The sequence below is a fragment of the Dromiciops gliroides genome, chromosome 3 (genome assembly GCF_019393635.1).
Source record: "Dromiciops gliroides isolate mDroGli1 chromosome 3, mDroGli1.pri, whole genome shotgun sequence".
In the NCBI taxonomy this organism is placed as follows: Eukaryota; Metazoa; Chordata; class Mammalia; order Microbiotheria; family Microbiotheriidae; genus Dromiciops; species Dromiciops gliroides.
The window spans coordinates 344,579,895-344,601,651 of record NC_057863.1 but is presented as its reverse complement, the minus strand read 5'-3'; the positions used below and the strand labels follow the sequence as shown (position 1 = coordinate 344,601,651).

At 39.8% G+C, this 21,757-nt stretch overlaps 1 protein-coding gene across 2 annotated transcripts in view; it reads left to right on the top strand.

Annotated features, from left to right (window-relative positions):
* The first annotated feature begins 905 nt into the window (after positions 1-905).
* MSL2 (MSL complex subunit 2) overlaps positions 906-21,757 on the top strand; it is a 42,533-nt gene continuing 21,681 nt past the window's right edge. The window contains exon 1 of one of the 2 annotated variants that reach the window (XM_043999193.1): positions 906-981. Coding sequence is in view for 1 of the 2 variants with exons in the window: in XM_043999192.1 (XP_043855127.1) it covers positions 2,911-3,052 (142 nt within the window). In the remaining variant the exon portion in view is untranslated. Of the gene's footprint in view, positions 982-1,534; positions 3,053-21,757 lie in introns of those variants that run through there. The other variant, XM_043999192.1, reaches the window with a different exon arrangement.

Here is a 21,757-nt window from a genome sequence, read left to right as displayed (position 1 = left end):
GAGGGAGAGCTTTTCAGGCACGGAGGAAGCCAGTGAAAATTCCCAGAGATTAGATGGAGTGCCTTGTTCCAAGAAGGGCAAGGAAGCCAGTGTCATTGGATAGCTGATTACATGGAGGGGGAGGCAGGGTAAAGTATAAAGAGACTTGAAAAGGAGAGGGGGAGCAAATTATGAAAGGCTTTGGATGGCAGAGGATTTTGTATTTGATCCTGAAGATGACAGAAAGCCAGTGGCACATATTGAGTTGGGAGGGTAACATGATCAGACCTGCTCTTTAAGGGAAGATCATTTTGACAGCTGAGCGGTGGACACTTGTCCAGGATTTTTTTTTAAATCAAGAGTGCAAAAAAGGGGTGGGATGTGAGGGTGGTATAGGGAGGTCACTGCAATTTAGTATGGGGATGTAGATTTGGAGAAAAAGTGCAGGTCAGTATGAGGTTCTGGTTTTGTGCCGTCCTTATCTTCAGCCTCTCCGTAGCATTGTGTGCTAGTGTTGGCACCCATGACAATCGAAAAGCATGCAGGAGGCCACTGGGGAGGCGAATCCGGACTTATTTTTAGCCGGACCCTCCAGCTGGACACGAGTCAAGGGTAACCTAAGGGCAGGATGCCAGAGACTGGAAAGGCGCTGACCACGGGCCGGCCGCGCGAGAGGAGGGAGCCGGGCGTTCTCTCTCCGAGCTCGAGCTCGGATCAGACATCCCTAGAAAGCCCGGACTGACCCTGACCCCCACGACTCGGCTCCCCTCCCACCCCAGTCCCCGCCAGAACAGCTCGGAGCCGAGGCGGCTGCTAAGAGAGAAAATATGATCGCGGCAGCAGCCAGTGTGCAGGCACCACGCCCTCGGGAGCCGCACCGGACCGCCGAGAGGTGGGGAAGGGGAGGGGCGCCGGGGTAGCTCGTCAGCTGCGGGGAGAGGCCTGGCCTGGGGGGAAAGGAGGACGCTTCCCGGTCCCGGGCAAGGGCGGCAAAAGCATGAGGTACTCGAGGGGTTGTGGGTGGGGAAGGACGAGAAGTGAAGCAACGCAGAAGGCGGCTCCCAGCGGTTTACTTAGGGGATCACTTCGCCCCTTCCCCGCCCCCTTCCCCCCCAAAGCCTCTGAGCGTGGGTTGGGGGCGAGAAATCGGGGGTGGGGTGGGGAGTGGAGAGCGAGCATGCGCTTGTTGGCAGTCGTGACCGGAGACTCTAGGAAACGAACTCGCGCATTAGAGCATGCGCAGAAGGTAGCGGGTTTTTTTTTTTTTTTTTTTTTTTTTGGAGAAGGGGTGGAGGGGTAGGGGAAGTGGAGTGAAGAGGCGGAGTGCGTGAACGCGCTCGTCTGTTTATCTCGTTCTCCGGGTTAATGTCCGTAGCGCATGCGCGGGAGAGTGGCGGCGGTGCGAAGTGGGTAGTGCGCATGTGTCAAGTAGGTTCGGGGCTGAGGGGGGGAGGAGGGAGAGAGAAGGAGGGGGCGGGGGCGCCTAGAGGAGAAGCAGGGGAAAAGGGAAGGGAAGGGACGGGGGAAGGGGGTGGGGGAAGGGTGCAAACTGCGCATGCGTGTGGGCGGTAGCGACGACGGCGGCGGGGGAGTCTCGGGGATGACCGTGGCTTTGCCCGTTGGGGTAACGGTCGTTGTCGCCAGCAGGGCCTGAGACACCTCTAAGCCCGTGAGATCCGTTGCGGCTGCCGCGGCCCGGGACAGAGTCTGGGCGGCGTGTGGAGTCCAAGGGTGGCGGTGGCGGTGGTGTGTTGGGGGGAGGGGCTTGCGGCCGGGCCTTGCTGTGTGTGTGCGCTGGGCGGCGGCGGGGCCTGGCGGCGTGTGCTCGTGACCGCGGCGGCGGCCGACCAGAAGCTGTAGCTGCAGAAGCGGTGGCGGCGGCCGCTGTCCTCGTCGTGTTCTGAGGAGAAGGCGGAGGGACTGGTGCCTGTGGCTGGCAGAAGATGGCGGGGCAGTGAGGGGGCGGCGCCTGCGCCTGGTGACCCCGGTGTGTGAGTGTGTGTGTTGGTGTGTGTGCGTGTGTGTGTAAGGGGCGCCGCGGCCTGGCCCGGGGTCTTCCCCGCCCCCATCCCGCCGCCTCCGTCCCTTGCCCCTCCCCCTCCCCACCCGAGGTTGATTCCAGAGCTCCCACGTTCTTTCTGCGAAAGCCGGGTGGTGGACGCTGGGGCCGGGGCCGAGAACCGGAATCAGCCCCGGGGCCCCGCGTCCGACATGGGGGAAGCGGCGGCGGGCCCCGCCAACCACAGCGGCAGCGGCAGCAGCAGCGGCGGTAGCGGCAGCAGCAGCAGCAGCAGCAACAGCAACAGCAACAGCAACATCCGCCGCCACCGCTTGCAGTAGGACTGTGGAAGCTGATGCATCTACCGCCCGGCCTGGCGCTGTGATGGAGTAAGGGGTGCAGCCGGCAGAGAAGCCTCCTTCCAGCTCCACATAAACACACACGCACCGGGGTCGGGGGGCCTGGACTCCCCTTACCCCCGAGCCCTTCCCCCTCCCCCCTTCCGCCGCCAAACCTTACCGGGGAGGAGGTTGGTAATAGCGGCGGGAGATGCTGCTGGAGCGAATCCCCACCGAGCTCCACTAAGGGGAGCCTCCCCCGGGCGCACCGTGCACGGGAGCCGCTTCACCACTAGCTTGGGGCGGCGACCTCTCCCTCCTGCTGCTCCGGCTCCTGCACCGGAGGAACTCGAACGCAGTTTTCTTTTTGTCTGGAAGTCTCAGGGACTCAGGAGGAGGGGCGCCAGGGTCCCATGTGTGGGAGGATTTCTTCAGCTCCCGGAACCTGTACGGATTTAAGTTACTTCTTTGGGCAGAGGTTCAACTTTGTTTTCAAACGAATTCTTGCATCTTGGCCATTGTTCCTTGTCTGGTTACAGAGTTGGACCCGAACTTTCTTTTTAACCAGGAATCATCAGTGTCGAAGTGTCTGCAATGAACCCGGTGAATGCTACTGCTCTTTACATTTCAGCGAGCCGTCTAGTGCTCAACTACGACCCTGGGGATCCCAAGTCATTTACAGAAATTAATAGGCTCCTACCTTTCTTCAGACAATCCCTATCTTGCTGTGTTTGCGGTGAGACTTTTCTTTATTGTTCTTCAGTATAGCTTAATATTTTGAAGTCTTTTCATATGTATGAAAATGGTAAAACCGAATCTAACAGTTTGGAAGTACAGTAGTTTACGTTGAGGTCCAACTTGGTTTATTTTTGTAGTCGTGTAAAGTAGTAAGTATTCCATTACAGAATAAGTTTTTTCTGAAACTTTAAAAATACAATTTTACCTAGCATATATGTAGTTCTTTAAGGTTTGCAGACTACATAACATAAACGTAAGAAAATTTTTGGGCAGTGGGCCTCCTCGTTGAAACTAGTTTCATTTCTTTTCAGTTTTTCTACCTTTTCCCAGCACTTCGAGGGACAGAATGTTTTTATTCTGTCTATATTGCTTGTTAGAGAATTCATTACTTTCTTGGCCAAAGTTTTAAAATACACAATCATATTGAAAGGTTCTTAACTCGTTTAAATCATTATAGGACTTTAGAGTTGAAAGGGCCTTTGAAACGAAAATCATCATTGCTAATTGAATTATGTTTGTGGGTGGTGGTGTATCCACAGCCAAGGAAATTAATGTAGGGCTTTTATACCTGTATTTTGTCACAAACTGAGGTTTGTAAGTAAAAGAATGACCCTGGGAAGACAGGTTACATGGAACAAACCATATCTTACTGATTAAGAAACTGAGGCCTAAAGAAGTCAAATGATTTATCCAAAGTTGCACTTGACATCACTCTAATGGTAATTTGGTATTCGCTATGGGAGTCTATATGGCTTTTTCGGTTATCTTTTTTCTGTAGTTTAATTACTGTTGGAGGTATATTTTTGTTAAAGCTGATTTCTAGTTTTCTGGTACTTTTTGAAGGACTTGGAGGGGGGCTCTGTGTGTTTTGTTTGACAAGTTTAAATGCTTCAAAGAAAAGAATTGTCATATTCACATTATGAATATTAATTTTTAAATTCTGTAGAGCAAAGCTAGTGGAGAAGACAAAAATATGACCAAGTTAAACTTCATTTAATTTTACATTGTATTGTTGATCAAGGTAGGTTGTCAGGACTTGATATGTAGGTACTTTTGGCTTCCTCTACCCTAAATGAGAAAAGATAAGACTTGCATTTTGACAAAGTGGAAATATATGTATCTCTAAGAGTTTTCATTGATGTTTTTTTTTATATGCATTGTGCTTAAAGCTTTGGTTCCTTACCTTTAGGATTTGGTAATCCAGTTAGAAAAGAAAAATAGGCATAAGAAACGTTTATGTAATAGTCTCAGAATATGAATAAATATCAAAATGAGTGGTAGCAGATGTTAAACCCACTAGACAGAGTCAGTGACCTTGGATAAGCCATTTTACCTTTCAGAGCCCTAGTTTTCCAGTTTGTAAAATCAGTAATTTATATTGGATAAACTTTAAGGGCCCTTCCAATTCTAAAATAATGATTCTTTGTGTGGAGAGAGCAGCTTAGCTACAGGGTACTCAACTTATTTTTTCCGGGAGGATTTCTTGTCATTTGTCCAAAGCCTTGAGCTTAGGTGGGCAAAGAAGGTGAGAAATATTCAAACAGCCCATTCTTCCACCCTTCCTCCGAGCAAAACACATTACAACCCCAACAGTGGGACTGTAGTCAAGAGGAGCTGATCAGGTAAGGTTTCAAGATTTAGTTGTGGTTCCTGATCTTCAGTCCTTGGATAGATCCCTAACTTACCCAAATTTTCATGAGGTCTAATAGTTTATTAATTGTAAGACACCTTTTAATAACTTTATCAATAGATAATTTTTAATTAGATTTTTTTCTTGCCACAAGATAGTGATGCTAATGTAAAATCCTTTTAAACCAAAGTTTTTTTCTGGAGACAATGATCTTGAAGATACATAGTTGGACTATTTCTGAGGCTTTATCATTCTTAATAACCCTGGAAGGAAATTCTGCTCAACAATGGCTCTTTGTAGTTATTCTCTCATAAAAAACTTTTTTGCCTGATTTTTTATGAAAAAAGGCTTGTGTGAGCTGCCTTTTTCCCTTATGGTATCAAGAAGTAATTGGCATTCCTTATCTACTTTTCAGCATAAAATTGCAACCATCTGGTTTTCTGTATCTCCTTAAAATCAAGGGTTTTTAATCTGGGTCCATGAATTAAACAAAAAAAGATTGATAAGTATATTTCAATATAATTGGTTTAATTTGTAATCCTACATATTTTATTTTATAAATTTAAAAATATTCTGAGAAGGGGTCCATAAGATATACCAGACTGCCTAAATTGGTCCATGACACAAACAAGTTTTCTTAAGAACACTTGCTGTAAATTTAGTATTGTTTATTTTCTCTGACTACAGCTAGTCACAACAACACCTGAAGATCACTCTAAATGATTAGTTGAGATGGTTTTCTGGCACTATTTTACTTAAAAGCTTTTTTTTTTTTGGGTCTCTTTTCTACTTTGACTCTGGATCATAGAATTAGAGCTAGAAGGGTTCTTAGAAGCTATATCATCCAACTCTTTACATTTGAGAAAAATGAATCCCCAAGAGGTAGTGTCAGAAGCAGGATTTGATCCCAGGTCTTTTGACTCAAGCCTTTATTTACACTTTACCAAGCTGATGACCAGAAGTGGTAACTCTTCCCTTCCTCCCTTTTTTCTGTTACTGAAGACTTAAGATACATATGGAAGTAAAGGTCAATTTGATTTTTTTTTGAGAGACACAAGATTAAATTCACCTGGTATTAAAAGTGGTCATTAACATTTTAATATTTAAAGATTTTATATTATGCTTAGTTAAATATGGAATTGGGGATTGAGGTCTCCTAAATTTAGTTCGCATTCTTTCCTTTCTACTACATCTCTCTCCTAAACAAATTATAGTCTGTTTTCTCAACTTTACCTCAATATGCCTTCTGTCTTCAGCTTTGCTCTTTGTTTGAAATACCCTCCTATCTTTCCTTCTCAGAATCTTGAAGGCACAGTTCACTAACTCCTTGAAATTTTTCTTTCCTTAACTTCCCAGATAGATAACATTTTTTTTTTTTGGTCCTATGGCACTTAGTAACAGAAATATAGCACTGATCACTTATTGTCCTGTATTTTAGTTGTTTATATACCGTGTTTTATCTCCCCTCTCTATATAGTCCATAACAATAAAATGCCCTGTCCATAGTTGTGTTAGATAAATGAGGGCAAGTAAGGGATGGTTTGGGGAATGTGTGGAGTGTGTCAGAAGTGGTCGAGAGCTAAAAAGAACTGTTTTTGGTATATTGGGTAAATACTACTCTTGTCATACATACCCAGTTTCTAATTGAAATTGAATTGTGGTGTCAGCACTGCTCTTTAAAATACAGCTGATTAACAGTTTTTCCTAGGGCTTTAACTGCTCTTTATTCTTAAATTTTTAGAGGTAGGAACTTTTTAGAAGTAGGACACTGGGAGAATATTTTTTTTTGGACTGCAGTAGCTGTGACCAAAGCAATATTGTCTGGCATGCTGAATAAAATTAAACTTCTAATTGGAGTTTCCCTGCTCCTGCTCCAGATCTAGAAGGGAGGGAAGTATAAGGTAGCAGAACATTGGGATTTGGAGGCAAACTTCGGTTTGAATCCTATTATTATATATGTGAACTATAAATCACTGTTCAGGGACTCACTTGTTTCATCTGTAAAGTGAAGGAGTGGGGATGGCCTGGATGGCTTTTGAGGTTCTAGAAATTTGAAAATTTCATTAAATTTGTAATTTCTTGAGCAGTCTATAGTAAGTGAAGTGAATGAATAATTCTTATATATGTCATATGGGAAAATACAATGATCCCCCGGGGAGTATAATTAGCATCCTTTGAAACAGCAAGATCAGAACTGATGTTTAAGAAAAGAAAACTTTTGTACCTCTTTTCCAGCTCCATGAAAGTTAAATATAGAATTTTGCTAGAATGTCAATATCAAATGTGTTAAATGCTCTCAAGATCTCTTGCAGAAGTAAAAAAAACTAAAAGCACTATACAGATGTTAAGTATTATTATTACCAGAAGTATGTAATGAAAAATTTCCCAGCTGTCCACTAAAACACTTATCAAAGAGAAAATAAGTTATAGTGTGATGAGGCACAGTGGAAAGAACTCTGGATTGGGAGATAGGAGTTCTAGGATCTAGTCCTTGCATTGCCATTGTATGGCAAGGGGGCAGCTAGGTGGTGCAGTGGATAAAGCACTGGCCCTGGATTCAGGAGGACCTGAGTTCAAATCCAGCCTCAGACACTTGACACTTAATTGCTGTGTGCCCCATGGCAAGTCACTTAACCTTCACTGTCCCGGGGGAAAGAAAAGTTAATTGTATGGCAAGTTATTGAACCTCTCTAGGTCTTAGTTTCCTTTATTTGTAAAATTTTAGGTTTGGGTAGATGATGTAGCTTTAAGGGCCTTACCAACTGTGAAATTCTATGTACTTTCTGACCTTCCTCTCTCCTCCTGCTGTCCCTTCTCCATTTAAGAAGAGAATTAGTTTTGTGACTGATCTAACCACATCTAGTTCCTAGAAATTTAGGAGTCATCCAATTTATAATTTAAGCTTATTAACTAGAGTAGCTTGCTTAAAGCCACAGTTGCCTTAGATGATGGAGTCTTTTAAAAGGTTGACCTGTGATTTGGTTGAGAAAATTCCCTTACCAGTACATACTGGTAATTATTCTGCATCTTCTAAACTTAGAGAAGTATCCTGGGGCTCTGAGAAGTTAACAGAGACTTAGCCAGGCAATTCCATATAATAATAATAGCTAGTATTTATATGTAACACCTGCTATGTGCCAAGCACTGTGCTCAGTGCTTTACACATATCTCAGTTGATCCTTTTAACAACTCTGGGAAGTAGGTACTGTTATCTTCATTTTACAGTTGAGGAAAACAGAAGTTAAGTGACTTGCACGTAGTAATTCTGCATTTGAACTCAGGTCTTTCTGACGCTAGGCCCAGTGCTCTAGCTAGTACACCTAGCTGCCTCAATTTGAGACTGCCTCACTTACCAAGCCTAGAAGTACAATAGTCACTCACCAATTGATCCTGCTGCTGATCAGCATGGGAATTTTGACCTGCTCTGTTTTTCACCTGGGCTGGGTTGCCTCCATAGGCAGTGTGATCCAGCCCCCTCCTCCTTGAGTGCTCACCTTATTGTTGGTGAGTCTTAGTACAGACAACTGATCTGCTTGGCATACCACAGTTGAGAGCTTCCAAACTCAAGTCTTGATCTCTGAGATCACAGGTGTGTGCCATCATGCCAAGCATATATTTTTTAATTGATATTTTTAAAAAAATGATCTATTTTCTCCTGTCCCTTTCCCTAGCCTATGGTTCTTCACTTATGCAAAGGAGCAGGAGGAAATGTTGCCTCATATCTCTTTTTGGGACCAAATTTTGTTCATTTCAATTTTGAAGTGGTTTGCAGGTTTCATTATTGTCTTTTCTATTCACATTGTACTTAGAGTGTATGTTTTCCTGGTTCTATTTGTTATGTATCAGTTCATATAAGTTTCACCATTGTTATCTATTCAATTTGCTTTAATTTGTTTAGCCATTCTCCAATCAATAGGCATCTGTTTTTTCCCCCCAGTTCTTTGCTACCACAGAGAATGCTGCTATAAGTATTTTGATGTAATAGGTAGATCCTTTTTGACATTGACTTTCTTGTCATTATGCCATGTCATATTGCCTTGTAGCAATTCTGGAGATTGGGATTCTGGAGGCAGCTAAGTGCAACAATGGATAGAGTGCTGGGCCTTGAGTTGGGAAGTTATTCATTCAAATCTGTTCTCATATACTGACTAGTTGAGTGACTCTGGGAAAGTTTCTTAACCTCTGCCTCAGTTTCCTCAACTGTAAAAAAATCAATAACAGCACCTATCTTGCAGAATTGTGAGGGTCAGATGAGATATTTGTTGTAAAAAAGTGCTTAGCCCAGTATCTTGCACCAAGTAGGCACTTATTAAATGAATGTTTTCTTCTCCTTCCTTGTAGGTCAAAATATAAGGAACTTTTACTCACTTCCTTGCAAAGTTACAAATTGCTTTCTAGAATAGCTGTACCAATTCATAGCTCCACCATCAATCCATCTGTTAGTGCAACTGTCTTTTACATTTCCTTCATCATTGATTATTCCCATCTTTTTGTCATCTTTTTGCATCACTTTTGGGTGTCAGGTGAAACTTTGGGTTGTTTTGATTTGCATTTTTATTAGTGATTTAGGGAATTCATGTAGTTGTTTGTAACTTTCAATTCTTTTGAAAACTACTGACTCATTATTTGACCCATTTTTTTGAAAATGGCTTTTGTTCTTATTTAATATAGTACCTTAATAGAAATGTATTTTATTTAGCACTTTATTCACACCACACACACATCCATAATTTCATTTGGGATTTACTTGCTACCTTTCTCCCGATGTACTTAAATTTTTTCCTAAAATCGCAGTCATACCTTTTTTTAAAGTATTAAAACGTTTAAAATGTTTTGATTGAACTTGGATGTGAAGCCTCGTTTACTTTTGAATACTTTAAAATTTAAGTTGAGAAATTGGGCAGTATAGAGGAAAGTAAAAGCTTGATTTTTCCTATGAATAATTAGCAAGCATTTATTAAGCACCTCATATGTGCCAGGCCTACAAACATAAAAACTACAGTGTCTTTAAGAAGATTATATTCTATGGGGGAGGGAGGAGAATATGTGTTTACAGTTAAGGTAAATAAAGGATGAATTTTTATATGTATATGTGTGTATACACACATATATCTGTATAAACAATGATTTTGTAATATATACTAACAAACTGGGGAAATCAAGAAAAACCTCTTGAAAGAGTTGGGGCTTGAACTGAGGCTCTAAGGGAACTCAGGTTTCCAAAAGATAGAAGGTGAAGAGGGAGAGAATTCCAGATATGGGTGATAGTCTGTGTGTGCAAAGGCAGCTAGGAGGACCAGTGAATAGAGTGTTGGGTGTGGAGTCAGAAAGACCTGAGTTCTAATTCAGCCTCAGACATGTATTAGTTCTGTCACCGGGGGCAAGTCACTTAACCTCTGACTACCTTTACTCCAGTGGAGAAGCAAATGGCAAATCCCTAAAGTCTTTGCCAAGAGAGCACCATGAACAGTGTTGGCATGCAGTGGTCTGCAGGGTCATGAAGAGTCAGACATGATTGAACAACAAGAAGAAGCATAGGCATTGTAAGTGGTATGACATGGATGAGGAACAATGAGTAGGCCAATTTGGCAGAATGATAAAGTATGTTGCAGTGTGTGTGTGTGAGTAGGCTGGAGGGAGAGAGAATTAACTAGGTAATCTGCCTCCCAAAATGGGGTAGAGCCAGATTGTGAAATTCACAGATTATTTTAGTTGCAGTAAGGAAGCCCCTGAAGCTTTTTTTTTTTGCGGAGCAAAGGGGGTTAAGTGACTTGCTTAGGGTCACACAGCTAGTACGTGTCAAGTGTCTGAGGCCGGATTTGAACTCATGTACTCCTGAATCCAGGGCCAGCGCTCCATCCACTGCACCACCTAGCTACCCCCAACCCTGAAGCTTCTTTAGCAGGGGAGTCACTTGGTCAGACCTGTCTGTGCTTTAGAAATTACTCAGTTTGGCATCAGTGGAGCAGTTATGCTGGGATGTGAAATAAGGTCTCTGGGCTAGGTACTGATTATGGGAATGAGGGTACATTTGACATCAGTGGAGATGATGGAGATGATGAGAATGTAAGTTTCTTGAGGTGAGGGACTGTTTTGTTTTTCTCTTTGTAAATTTGCAGGGGACAGGGATTATCTTTTGCTTTTCTTTGCGTTGCCAGAATTTAGCACTGTGCCTGAGCCACCAGAGGCTTACTAAATAAATAAATATTTGTTGACTGTTGATTATTAAATGCTTGATACGGGTGGAAATGTCCAGTAGGCAGTAGGAGATTTGAAGTAGGGTTGAAGTGGGTGTTTCTTTTGGCTTGGGACATTCATGTTTTTTGAGATTTCAGAAGTTGGAAGAATTTTATTTGGATCAGCTGATAAGGAAATAGAAGATTTCAGTTTATTTTGACATGTGTTTGTGTGCATATTGTAGTTGATTGTTACTTCTTTCACTCAAGAATTTTCCCTGTGCCTGGGATTTACTCAAATTAAAAAAAAAATTCTAGAATGCCTACAATGTGTTAGACACTGTGCTGGGGAAACATTTTTTTTTTTAAGTGAGGCAATTGGGGTTAAGTGACTTGCCCAGGGTCACACAGCTAGTAAGTGTTGTCAGGTGTCTTAGGTCAAATTTGAACTCAGGTTCTCCTGAATCCAGGGCTGGTGCTCTATCTACTGCACCACCTAGCTGCCCCGTGGGAAACATTTTTTTAAAAAAGTGTTGATATATACTTCTTTCCCTCTAGGAGCAATTGCACATGTGTGTGTGTGCGCGCCTGCGTGCGCGCCTGCATGCGCGCACGCACACACACACACACACATATAAAACAGATGTAACAGAAAAATTAAAGGATGAACAAATCAAAATAACAGCTTAAGGTTGTAGAGATGTCATAAAGCAGTACATGATTATCATGTGAAGTTTATAGACAATAAGTGTTCAGAGGAGGGAGAAATTACTTGAAGTTGGCTTCTTGGAGGAGGTAGGTCTTATAAACTACCTTGAAGGAAGACTAAAGAGGTAGTAATAGGGACAGCTAGGTATTGCAGTGGATAAAGCACTGGCCCTGAATTCAGGAGGACCTGAGTTCAAATCTGATCTCAGACACTTGACACTTACTAGCTGTGTGACCCTGGGCAAGTCACTTAATCCTCATTGCCCTGCCCTCCTCCCCCCCCCCCCCCCCAAAAGGTAGTAATAGGAGGCCAGGCTAAGGCATCACAAATGGGAAAAAGATGAAGAGGTGTTTGGGTGAGACAATCTGGTTAGAGTTGGGGGCTTCCTCCTGTTTGGCAAGGTAAATTGAGGTCACATTGTAGAGGGCCCTGAATGTCAAGTAATTTGCATTTTATTGTGCTAATTATTGAAATATAGTTCTCAAAATATTGAAAAACAAAAACAAAACCTCAATTTATGGACCTAGCTCTCTGTTTAGTACCAGTGTGTCTGGGTTAAGATTTTGCTTCTTACACTTATGACCTTCATTAGTAAAATTAAGGGTATTGGATTAGATCAGGGATTGTTGGATTGCCCTGCCACCTGTTTTCGTTTTGGCTGGGAGCTAAGAATGGTTTTAACATTTTAAAATACGATTTTATTCTATTTAAAAATGTAAAAACTGTTCTTTAGCTCACAGCTAGAACAAAGGCAGTTTCTAATTCTTAAGATAGATTGCTTCTAAGGTGGTTCCTTTCAATTCTCTGATCTTTGGTTCCATGTGACACTGGTGTTTAGAGGTGAGGGCAGGGTTGGAGATGTTATTTTGGAAGTCATCTTTTTATAGAGGTTATTAATGAAGCTATAATGTGACTCATTTATATAGAACTAAAGATTGCAAAGTGATTTCCTCACAGTTCTTGTGAGAAGTAGGTAGTGCAAATCTACATTTTGCAGATGCTCAAACTAAAGCACTGTGTAACTGTAACTTGCCAATTTTCTACTCACTATATAAGGGTCCAGGGAAGGATTTGAAGATGGCTTTCTTGACTTCTGAATCAATACTCTTCCTTAGTCCATTTTTGATTCCTGAGAGGGATAGAGATGCTGAAGACCTAATTTTGGCATGTGCCCACAATTTTGGTGCAGGAATAGAAAACAAAGCTAACAGAGGAAATAGAGGTAGTGATCCTATCTTAATGATAAAAGAGATAGCGTGATTTAATGTCCCAAAAAGCCAAAGGTGGAGAGAGCTTCATTCAGCATCCAGTGTTGAATAAGATGAGAAATTATGGAGAGGCTAAGGAGAATAAGGACTGAAAGACAAATAGTATTTGATGATTAGGACATTGATAACCTTTTTAGAGTTTAATTTCAGTAGAATGGAAGGGGAAGTAGTCACTTTCCTTTGTGACTTCATTTTTCTGGTTGCTTTTTACCAATCTAGCTGAAGTCAACTGACTTGGGGAGGAGATGCAAGGAGAATTTGGCCAGTGTCCTGGGACATTGAGAGTGATAACATGGTAGAGAATTTGTCAGGAGTGCTGCTCAGTAAATATTTGCTGAATGAATGTGTATTAGGGGAACAGAAATGTGTGAGAAAATGTAGAGTGTGGTGAGTGACAGTAGATTGAAGAAAAATAGTGGTTAGAAAAACAGGATTTAATTTAAGGAAACTAGTTTTCTTTTCTATTTTTAAAGAAAAATAATAAACATTTTTATTTGAAGTTTTGAGTTCCAAATTTTATTCCTCCTTCCCTCCCGTCCCTCCCCTCTCCGTGAGGCAGCAAGCAATTAGATATAGGTTATATATGTGCAGTTATGTTAAACATTGTTATTTAGTCATTTTGTTTAAGAAAACTTGAATAAAAGAAAAAGATGAAAGTGAAAAATAGATACTGAATTCAGTCTGTGTTCAATCAATATCAGGTCTTTCTTTGGAGGTGGATAGTATGTTTTCATCATTAGTCCTTTGGGATTGTCTTGATTTCTTGTATTGCTGAGACTAGTTGTCATTCACAGTTCTTCATTGAACAATATGGCTGTCACTGCACAACATTCTGGTTCTGCTCACTTCGCTATATATCAGTTCATCTAAGTCTTTCCAGGTCTTTCTGAAATCGTTCTGTTTGTCATTTCTTACAGTACAGTGATAGTCCATCACAATTATATAACTATAGTTTATTTAGCCATTCCCCAATTGATGGACATTCTTTTGATAGGAAACTATTTTTCAGTGAAAAAAAAAAACCACTTCTTGGGCCAGCTAGGTGGCACAGTGGATAAAGCACCAGCCCTGGATTCAGGAGGACCTGAGTTAAAACCTGGCCTCAGACACTTGACACTTACTAGCTGTGTGACCCTGGGCAAGTCACTTAACCCTCATTGCCTCACCAAAAGAACAAAAACACTTCTTGAGACTATTTTGTGCTCTGTTTAATATGTTATACAAAATTTGCATACTTGTTGCTTTGCTTTGTGTTTTGGACCAAAGGCAATAATTTCTGTCCCTTTTCCCCACTGTCATTCTCTTGGCTTGTCAGAATATTAATCATTTTCATTTTCTCTCTTGTGATTGTACCATATTGTCATCTATTGTTTTTTTTTTAACTATTGAATACTTATTTAGTCTGTCTTGTATTCTTTATTTCACCCATATATTTCTAAGGGCTCCATTCTCAGCTACCTAGTGTTATGTTTTGGTTAAGTCTGTTTCCATGAGTCACCACTTCTATAATACTTTTTAGTATCTACACTGATCTTTCATTTTTTCTTTCTTACCTCTTCATTTTAACTTAACCTTTTTTAAAAAATTAAATTTTATTTTTATATCAGTAAAATCGACCTCCTTTCCCTCCCACCACTGTTACCCCTTCTTTTCCCCAGTTGAAAAAAGAAACACAAAACCCTTCATAAATGTATAGTGAAACAAAAATTACTGCTTTGGCTATATCAACAAAAAAGTCTCATTTGGCATTCTAAGTCTTCCACTTTTCTATCAGGGAAGGTTGTAGCATGTTTCATCATTAGTATTCTGGAATCAGAGTACCTAAGTGTTTCAGTTGTTTGTCTTCATATTATTACTCTGGTATAAATTGTTCTTCTGGTTCTGCTTATAACTGTATCAGTTCATAAAAGTCTTTCAAGGTTTCTCTGAAACCATCCCTTTTATCATTGCTTATAGAGTATTGTAGTATTTCGTTTCCTTTATATATGGTAACTTGTTCAGTTATTCCTCAAATGTTGGATTCCCATTTAGTTTCCAATTCTTTGCAACTACTTAAAAAGAGCAGTAAATATTTTTGTATATCTTTTGTATATCTTTATTTAGAGTTTGTTTTGTTTAGGGCTAATCTCTCCCTTAATTTATCCTCTCTTATGACCTCTCCCCTTCTGTTTCCCTCCTATTCCCCTGTTTTGTGTATGTGTATTCTTTTTTTGACCAGATTAGATGAGAGTGAGGTTCAAGAGTAGCCTGCTTCGAACCAAGAGAACATTGTGCAATATTGTTTGATGAAGAACTGTGAATGACTTAACTATTCTCAACAATACAATGATCCAAGACAATGCCAAAAGACTGTAGAAACATATTATCTCCATCCAAAGAAAGAACTGATATTGATTGAACACAGACTGAAGTGTGCTATTTTTCACTTTCTTTTATTTTCTTTTGTTCAGGTTTTCTTGTGAAAAGTGACTAATGTGATATTTTGCATAATCAAACGTGTATAACCCATATCTGATTGCTTGTTGCCTTGGGGAGAGAACGAAGGATGGATAAGGATTGAAACTCAAAATATAAATAAAAATGTTTATTATTAAAAAAAAAGGACTGCTTCCCCTAACCCTTCCTCCTTGTTTGTTTGTTTTTGGTTTTTTGAGGGGGTAGGGAGGGTTAAGTGACTTGCCCAGGGTCACACAAGCTAGTAAGTGTCTGAGGCCAAATTTGAATTCAGGTCCTCCTGAATCCAGGGCTGGTACTTTATCCACTGTACCACCTAGCTGCCCCCCTTCCTCTTTATTTGTATAGTGTTCTACTTGAACCCCCAAATCACATGAGTTAATTTTCCCTGCCTTTCCTCTCCCTTTCCCTGCCAGTTCCAGTTCCCCTTCCTTTCTTTTAAAATCAACATATAAAAAGTACTCCCTGGTCTCCTGTCTTAATAGACTTCCTCTATTATCCTTAATGAATCTAGACACCTATATTAGAATGTAAAACATCCTTGTTTTGCTCCATATTGCTTGTTTGTATTTATCTTTTTCTGTTTCTCTTGATTCCTGTGTTTGTATTTCAGAGTATCTGCTTAGCTCTGGTCTTTTCATCAAGAATGCTTGGAAGTCCTCTATTGCATTGCAATTCCATTTTTTCCCCTCTTTTGTAGGCACATACTCAGTTTTTATGGGCACGTTCTTGGTTGTAAGCTTATCTTTTACTTTTTGGAATATTATGTTTCCTGTTCTCTTTAGAGTGGAAGCGGCTAAATCTTGTGTAATTCTGACTAGCTCTCTGGAACTTGAATTCTTTTCTTCTGATTGCAGAAGGAAAGGGGTATTTTTTTTGTGTGTGTGGAAGTTCTGGATTTTGACTCTTATGTTCCTAGGAATTTTTATTTTGGAGGGTTTTTGGGGTTTTTTTTTTGAGGACACGATCATTGGATTCTTTCTGGGTTTTATTTTGCTTTAAGAGATCTGGGCAATTTTCTTAAGATTTCTTGAAATGTGATGCCTCTGTTCTTTTGGTTATGGCTTTTAGATAGTCCAGTGATTTTTACATTCTTTCTCCTTCATCTGTTTTTCAGGTCAGTTGTCTGATTTGAGAAGATGTTACAGTTTCTTCTGTTTAGTCATTAACTTCTATTTGGTCCATTCTGATTTTCCTTGGGCAAGGTTTTATAAATCTTGTGCCAAACTGTTAATTCCCTTTCCAGTTCTTTCTTTCATGGCTCTCATTTCTTTTCCCATTTCCCCCTTCTTGTTTCATTTCTAGAGACATTTTTAAACTTAAACATTCTTGCTTCATCTCTTCCGGGAATTCTAGTTGAATTTGTGCCCATGCTGTGTTTTCCTTTAAGGCATTGCTTGTAGATATTTTGACATCACTTTCTTCTGGGTTTGTGTCTTATGTGTGTGTGCGCCTGTCTTCATAATGACTCTTTATGGTGGGATCATTTTATTGTTTGTTCATCCTTCCAGCCTACTACTTGACTTTTGGGTTTGTCCTGCTGCTGCTTCCCTGGGGTATTGAGTTTTGTGTTATTTCTGGATCTCAGGGATAATTTGGGCTGGGTACCTGAAAGCTTTCAGTGCTTCCAGAGTTTTCTGATTCAGGGCAAAGTCTGATCAGCCACCTGGAAAACTCTGCTGGTTCACAGTGACAGAACTGTAACTTGGAAGTGTGGGTAGTGATTAACAGTATTCCCAGATGGTACCTATTCCTTAAGTCCTTCCGTAATAGATCTGGGACTTCTTGCTGTGGTGCAGTCTTTCCCTAAGTTCTTCCTAGCCATCTGAACTAATAATTAAAATTTTTTTTTCTTTTTTTACTTTCCAGTAAGAAAGGAATTTTCTAGATCTGTTTGGAGGAGTGTTTTTTTTGGGGGGGGAGTGAGTGTGTGTGTGTGTGTGTGTGTGTGTGTGTGTGTGTGTGTGTGTGTGTAGTGTGTGTAGTGTGTGTAGTGTGTGTAGTGTGTTCTTTTTCCTGCTACTCTGCTATCTTAGTTCTGCCCCTTCTCTGTTTATTTCAATAGTTGCTCAGTTTGCTGTCATAAGTCATCTTTAAATTTTTTGCATAATAATAATTGTTAGCATCTATATAGGGCTTTAAGGTTTGCTGCACACATAACAAGCATTTTCTCATTTTAAACTCACAACCTGGAAGGTAGGTGAGGAAACTGAGACAAATAGGTAAAGCAAATTGCCCAGGTCACACAGTTGGGTCAAGTGATCTGTCCATTTCACCACTTAGGTCTTGTTTAAATATCTTTTTACTTTCTGACCACTACCTTTTATCTTTTCTTTTCTTCTAACTTATTCCTAAATATTGTAAAATGTTTTTTTTCCTTCCTTTCTGCTCAAAACAACAGAAATACGGAACCCTTGAATCTCCACAGAGAAGGGAGTAAAGATTAAATGTCTGACCATCTTGGGCTACCTGTAATGCTTTGGCTACCACAAGGTCATTTTTGTGTGGTGTTCAGTTTGAAAATTGCTTATCAGACATCAATTTATCAATAAATTTTTTATGATAAAATGCTTTTAGAATGTGTTGAAAACAAAATTCAGGATACCGTTTACTACCTTATACTTTTTGGTTGTTTCCTTTTTTTTTTTTTTTTTTTGGCAGGGCAATGAGAGTTAAGTGATTTGCTCAGGGTCACACAGCTAGTTAAGTGTCAAGTGTCTGAGGCCGGATTTGAACTCAGGGAGTCCTGAATCCAGGGCCAGTGCTTTATCCACTGCGCCACCTAGCTGCCCCCTGGTTGTTTCCTTTTAAAAAATTTTTTTTGTTGTTGTTGTTGTTTCCTAATTAAGTTCATTTACTCATGGGTACAGTAATTTTCTGTCTAACACCTGCAGTAATATGTAGGTATGGTACTGTATCTTTAATATACAGTAGCTGCCTAATGGCCACTAGGTGGCGGTGGGGTAGAGCACTGGGCCTGGACACAGGAAGACATGAATTCAAATGTGGCCTCTGATATTTAACTAACTGTGTATGATGGGCAAATTATTTAATTTGTTTGCTTCATTTCCCTCCACTGTAAAATGGAGATAATAATACCTATCTTGCTTGATTGTTGTGAGGGTCAAATGAGTTGTTGATATTCTTTTTTTAAAAAGCACTTGGCAATGTCTGGCAAATGGTTGTTGCTATATAAATAATAATGATTATTACTAGAGCCATGACAGGATAATTGACTTGCTCAAGGTCACAAAGGAAGTAAGTAGCAGAGCCCTTGTTATTGTCTTCATCACTTCTTCCTCAAAAACTATACTGAGACTTTTGGGACACCCTATGCAATGAAGCCTTTTTGGTATTTCAGTAACTAAACTTTAAATACAGTCTTGTACTACCGTTTTAATTATGTAGAATTTTGATGAAGATCTAGTCAGGTTTAACACTTAGGATAGTAATCTGATACAGGGATGCCACCCTCCTTGCACATTAATTTCATCTTTAAAATGAAGATGTTATACTAGATGACATCAGAAATCCTTTTCATTTTAATCTCTGTGATTCTATGATGATTAATAAATGGATAAAAATGTCATTTTAACCTAGGCTATTATATTTTTCTAGGGGATAAGTTTCAGGGACTACTGATATTTTTCATACTAGAAGCAATTGAATATAATGTTCAGTTGGTCTTTTGCTGCTCCGGGCATTTTCCTGTGGCATTATTTCTCAGTTGGCCTTTTGCATTTTTATGATTGAGAACTCAGAATATGGTGTTAATTTTTTTTGACTAATTTCAATTCTAAGAGCTGCCATATTTTCAGGAAAAACCAAATACTGAAAATATAATTTATGCATTGCTAAAGGGTAGATTGAAAATATATCCAAAGCTTGTGAGATTGATTCTTTTAGAGTGTCATTGTTCTGGAACTTTATTGATACTTTGGCTTTTATTTTTTGGTTGACAACAGCTGTAGCTATAGGACCTCCTGTGATGCCAGTAACTTGTGGTCGTGGTGTACTTGTGGCATTTTTTTGTCACATTATTCTCACCATGCCAGGTCTCTTCTCTCCCCTCCTCTTGTACTCATATGTTTGATTTAAAAAAAACCAAACCATCAACTAGCACAGTGCTCTGCATATAATAGACACTTACTTGCTATTGATTGATTGCTAGGATGAATTTAGAACTACAGTACTTAGTTGTGAGGAGTTTATAGAATCATAGAATCTCAGATATTGAAAGGACCTTTAGAGGTTATTTAATCCAACTTTCCCCCAATGTTAAAAAAAAAATAGTTACTATTTAAATATGTCCAATGATGGGTAGCTCACTACTTAATTCAGGCAGCATGTTTCATTATTGATTAAACATTTCTTGTTTATATGAAAGTAAAATCTGTCTTCTTGCTCTTCAGATATTTTGAAGATAGCTGCCATATGTACCTAAGTTTGCTCATTTCTAGATAAAACAACTCTGATTATCTCAACCATACTTCATATAAATATTTTCCAGGGTTATTATCATCCTGTCTGCCTTTTCTTAGATAAAATATTGAAGAGCCCTACATCTAAGATATTCTGGGTATGGTGTGGTTTAGTGCAGAATACAGTAGGAGTGTTACCTGTCGTGGTTAAATGGACACTGTACTTGTATTAATGCAGTTTAAAATGACATGAATTTTTTTAGCAGTGACATTGTTGACTTATTTTGAGTTTATGGTAAATTAATACCTTCTGGTTCTTTTTACATGAACTTTTTAAAAGCATTCTTTTAAATTATTTTTTAATAATAAACATTTTTAAAGTTTTGCCTTCCAAATTCTATCACTTCTGTACTCCCCTCCCCTCTCCCTGAGGCAGATATATGTTATACATGTACAGTTACGTAAAACAGGACCATCTGAGTTGCATGAACTTTTCCGAGCTAGATGTCCCTGTATTTGTGTTTTACTTTTTGAGCCTAAATTCGGAACTTCATATTCATTCATTCATTGTTTCTTTCTTTCATTCATTCTTTGTGGGGCGATGAGGGTTAAGTGACTTGCTCTTGCCCAGGGTCAAGTGTCTGAGGCCAGATTTGAACTTGGGTCCTCCTGAATCCAGGGTTGGTGCTTTATCCACTGCACCACCTAGCTTCCCTTCATATTTATTTCTGTTCAGTTTAATTTTCCTGGCTTTAATTAATTAATTAAATTAATTCTTTAATTCACTTAAAAAAATCTGTCAAGCATCTACTCTGTACAAAGAATTATGTAATCGGTGCTGAAGGAAATATAATATTGAATAAGATGATTCCTGACCTCAAGGTAGTCAGTACTTAATAGTGAGGTAAGACTCCAGTGTTGATAATTGATAATAAAGTAATATATAAGTGCATGAGAGAGATGTTTAAAAAAAAAAAGGTATTGTGAGATCCATTAGGGGAAAAGGTGTAGTTACTGATTTGAGGAGTTAGGGTAATCATGGAAGACTTTATGGAGGTATTGAATTTGAACTGGTTTTGACTTTAAAGGGTGACTAGAAGTTCACCTGGGAAAGAAGGGAAGGGAGGACATTCCAGGAAAACAGTAAATAGTCTGACTATCACAAATATCATGTAGTAGATGGATCATAGCCCAGTTTGGAATTTAGAGCACATTGGATAAGATTGTAAAGGTAGGATGATGTGAGATTATGGAGGGCAAAAGAGTTGTAAGTGTTGAGTTGGGAGACACTTAAGGTTTTTGAGCAAAAGACTAACGTCATATTTTTGTATAAGGAAAATTATGAAGCTTGATGAATTGGTGGAGGGAATTGGTAATATTTGTTAGAAGTTGTAATAAGGTGCTGTACTAGGGTGTTGACAATTGGGATGCAATGGAGGGAACACATCTAAGAAATATTTTGAAGATAAAATCAATTGAACTTCTGAACAAACATCTGATATATAAGGTGAAGGAGAGTGAAGAATCAGAGATTTAAGAACACCTGAGAAAGGATGAATGGTGGTTCCTTAGAGGGAAAGTGATGTTATACGGTAAGTAAATTTTATTAAAAAGTTAATTTCTATCCACCTTGGATATTTGAGTTTGCAAAGATGAATGTTATTTGGAAAGATGTTTTGTAGACAGAACTTGGAACTTGGAAAACTTCCAAGATCTCTTCTCTTAGATTTTTTTTTTTTTAGTGAGTCAATTGGGGTTAAGTGACTTGCCCAGGGTCACACAGCTAGTAAGTGTTAAGTGTCTGAGGCCGGATTTGAACTCAGGTACTCCTGAATCCAAGGCCGGTGCTTTATCCACTGTGCCACCTAGCCGCCCTCTTCTCTTAGATTTTAAGAAAGGTCAGGGTTTAAATTATAGATCTGGAAATCTGGACAGAGATAATAGTTGAATCAATAGGAGAGTATATAGAGAGATGAAAACAGGAATAAGCACCAGAGACGTATTGGGGGACTTAGCTACATTAAGGAGTCAGGAAAAATACAAGT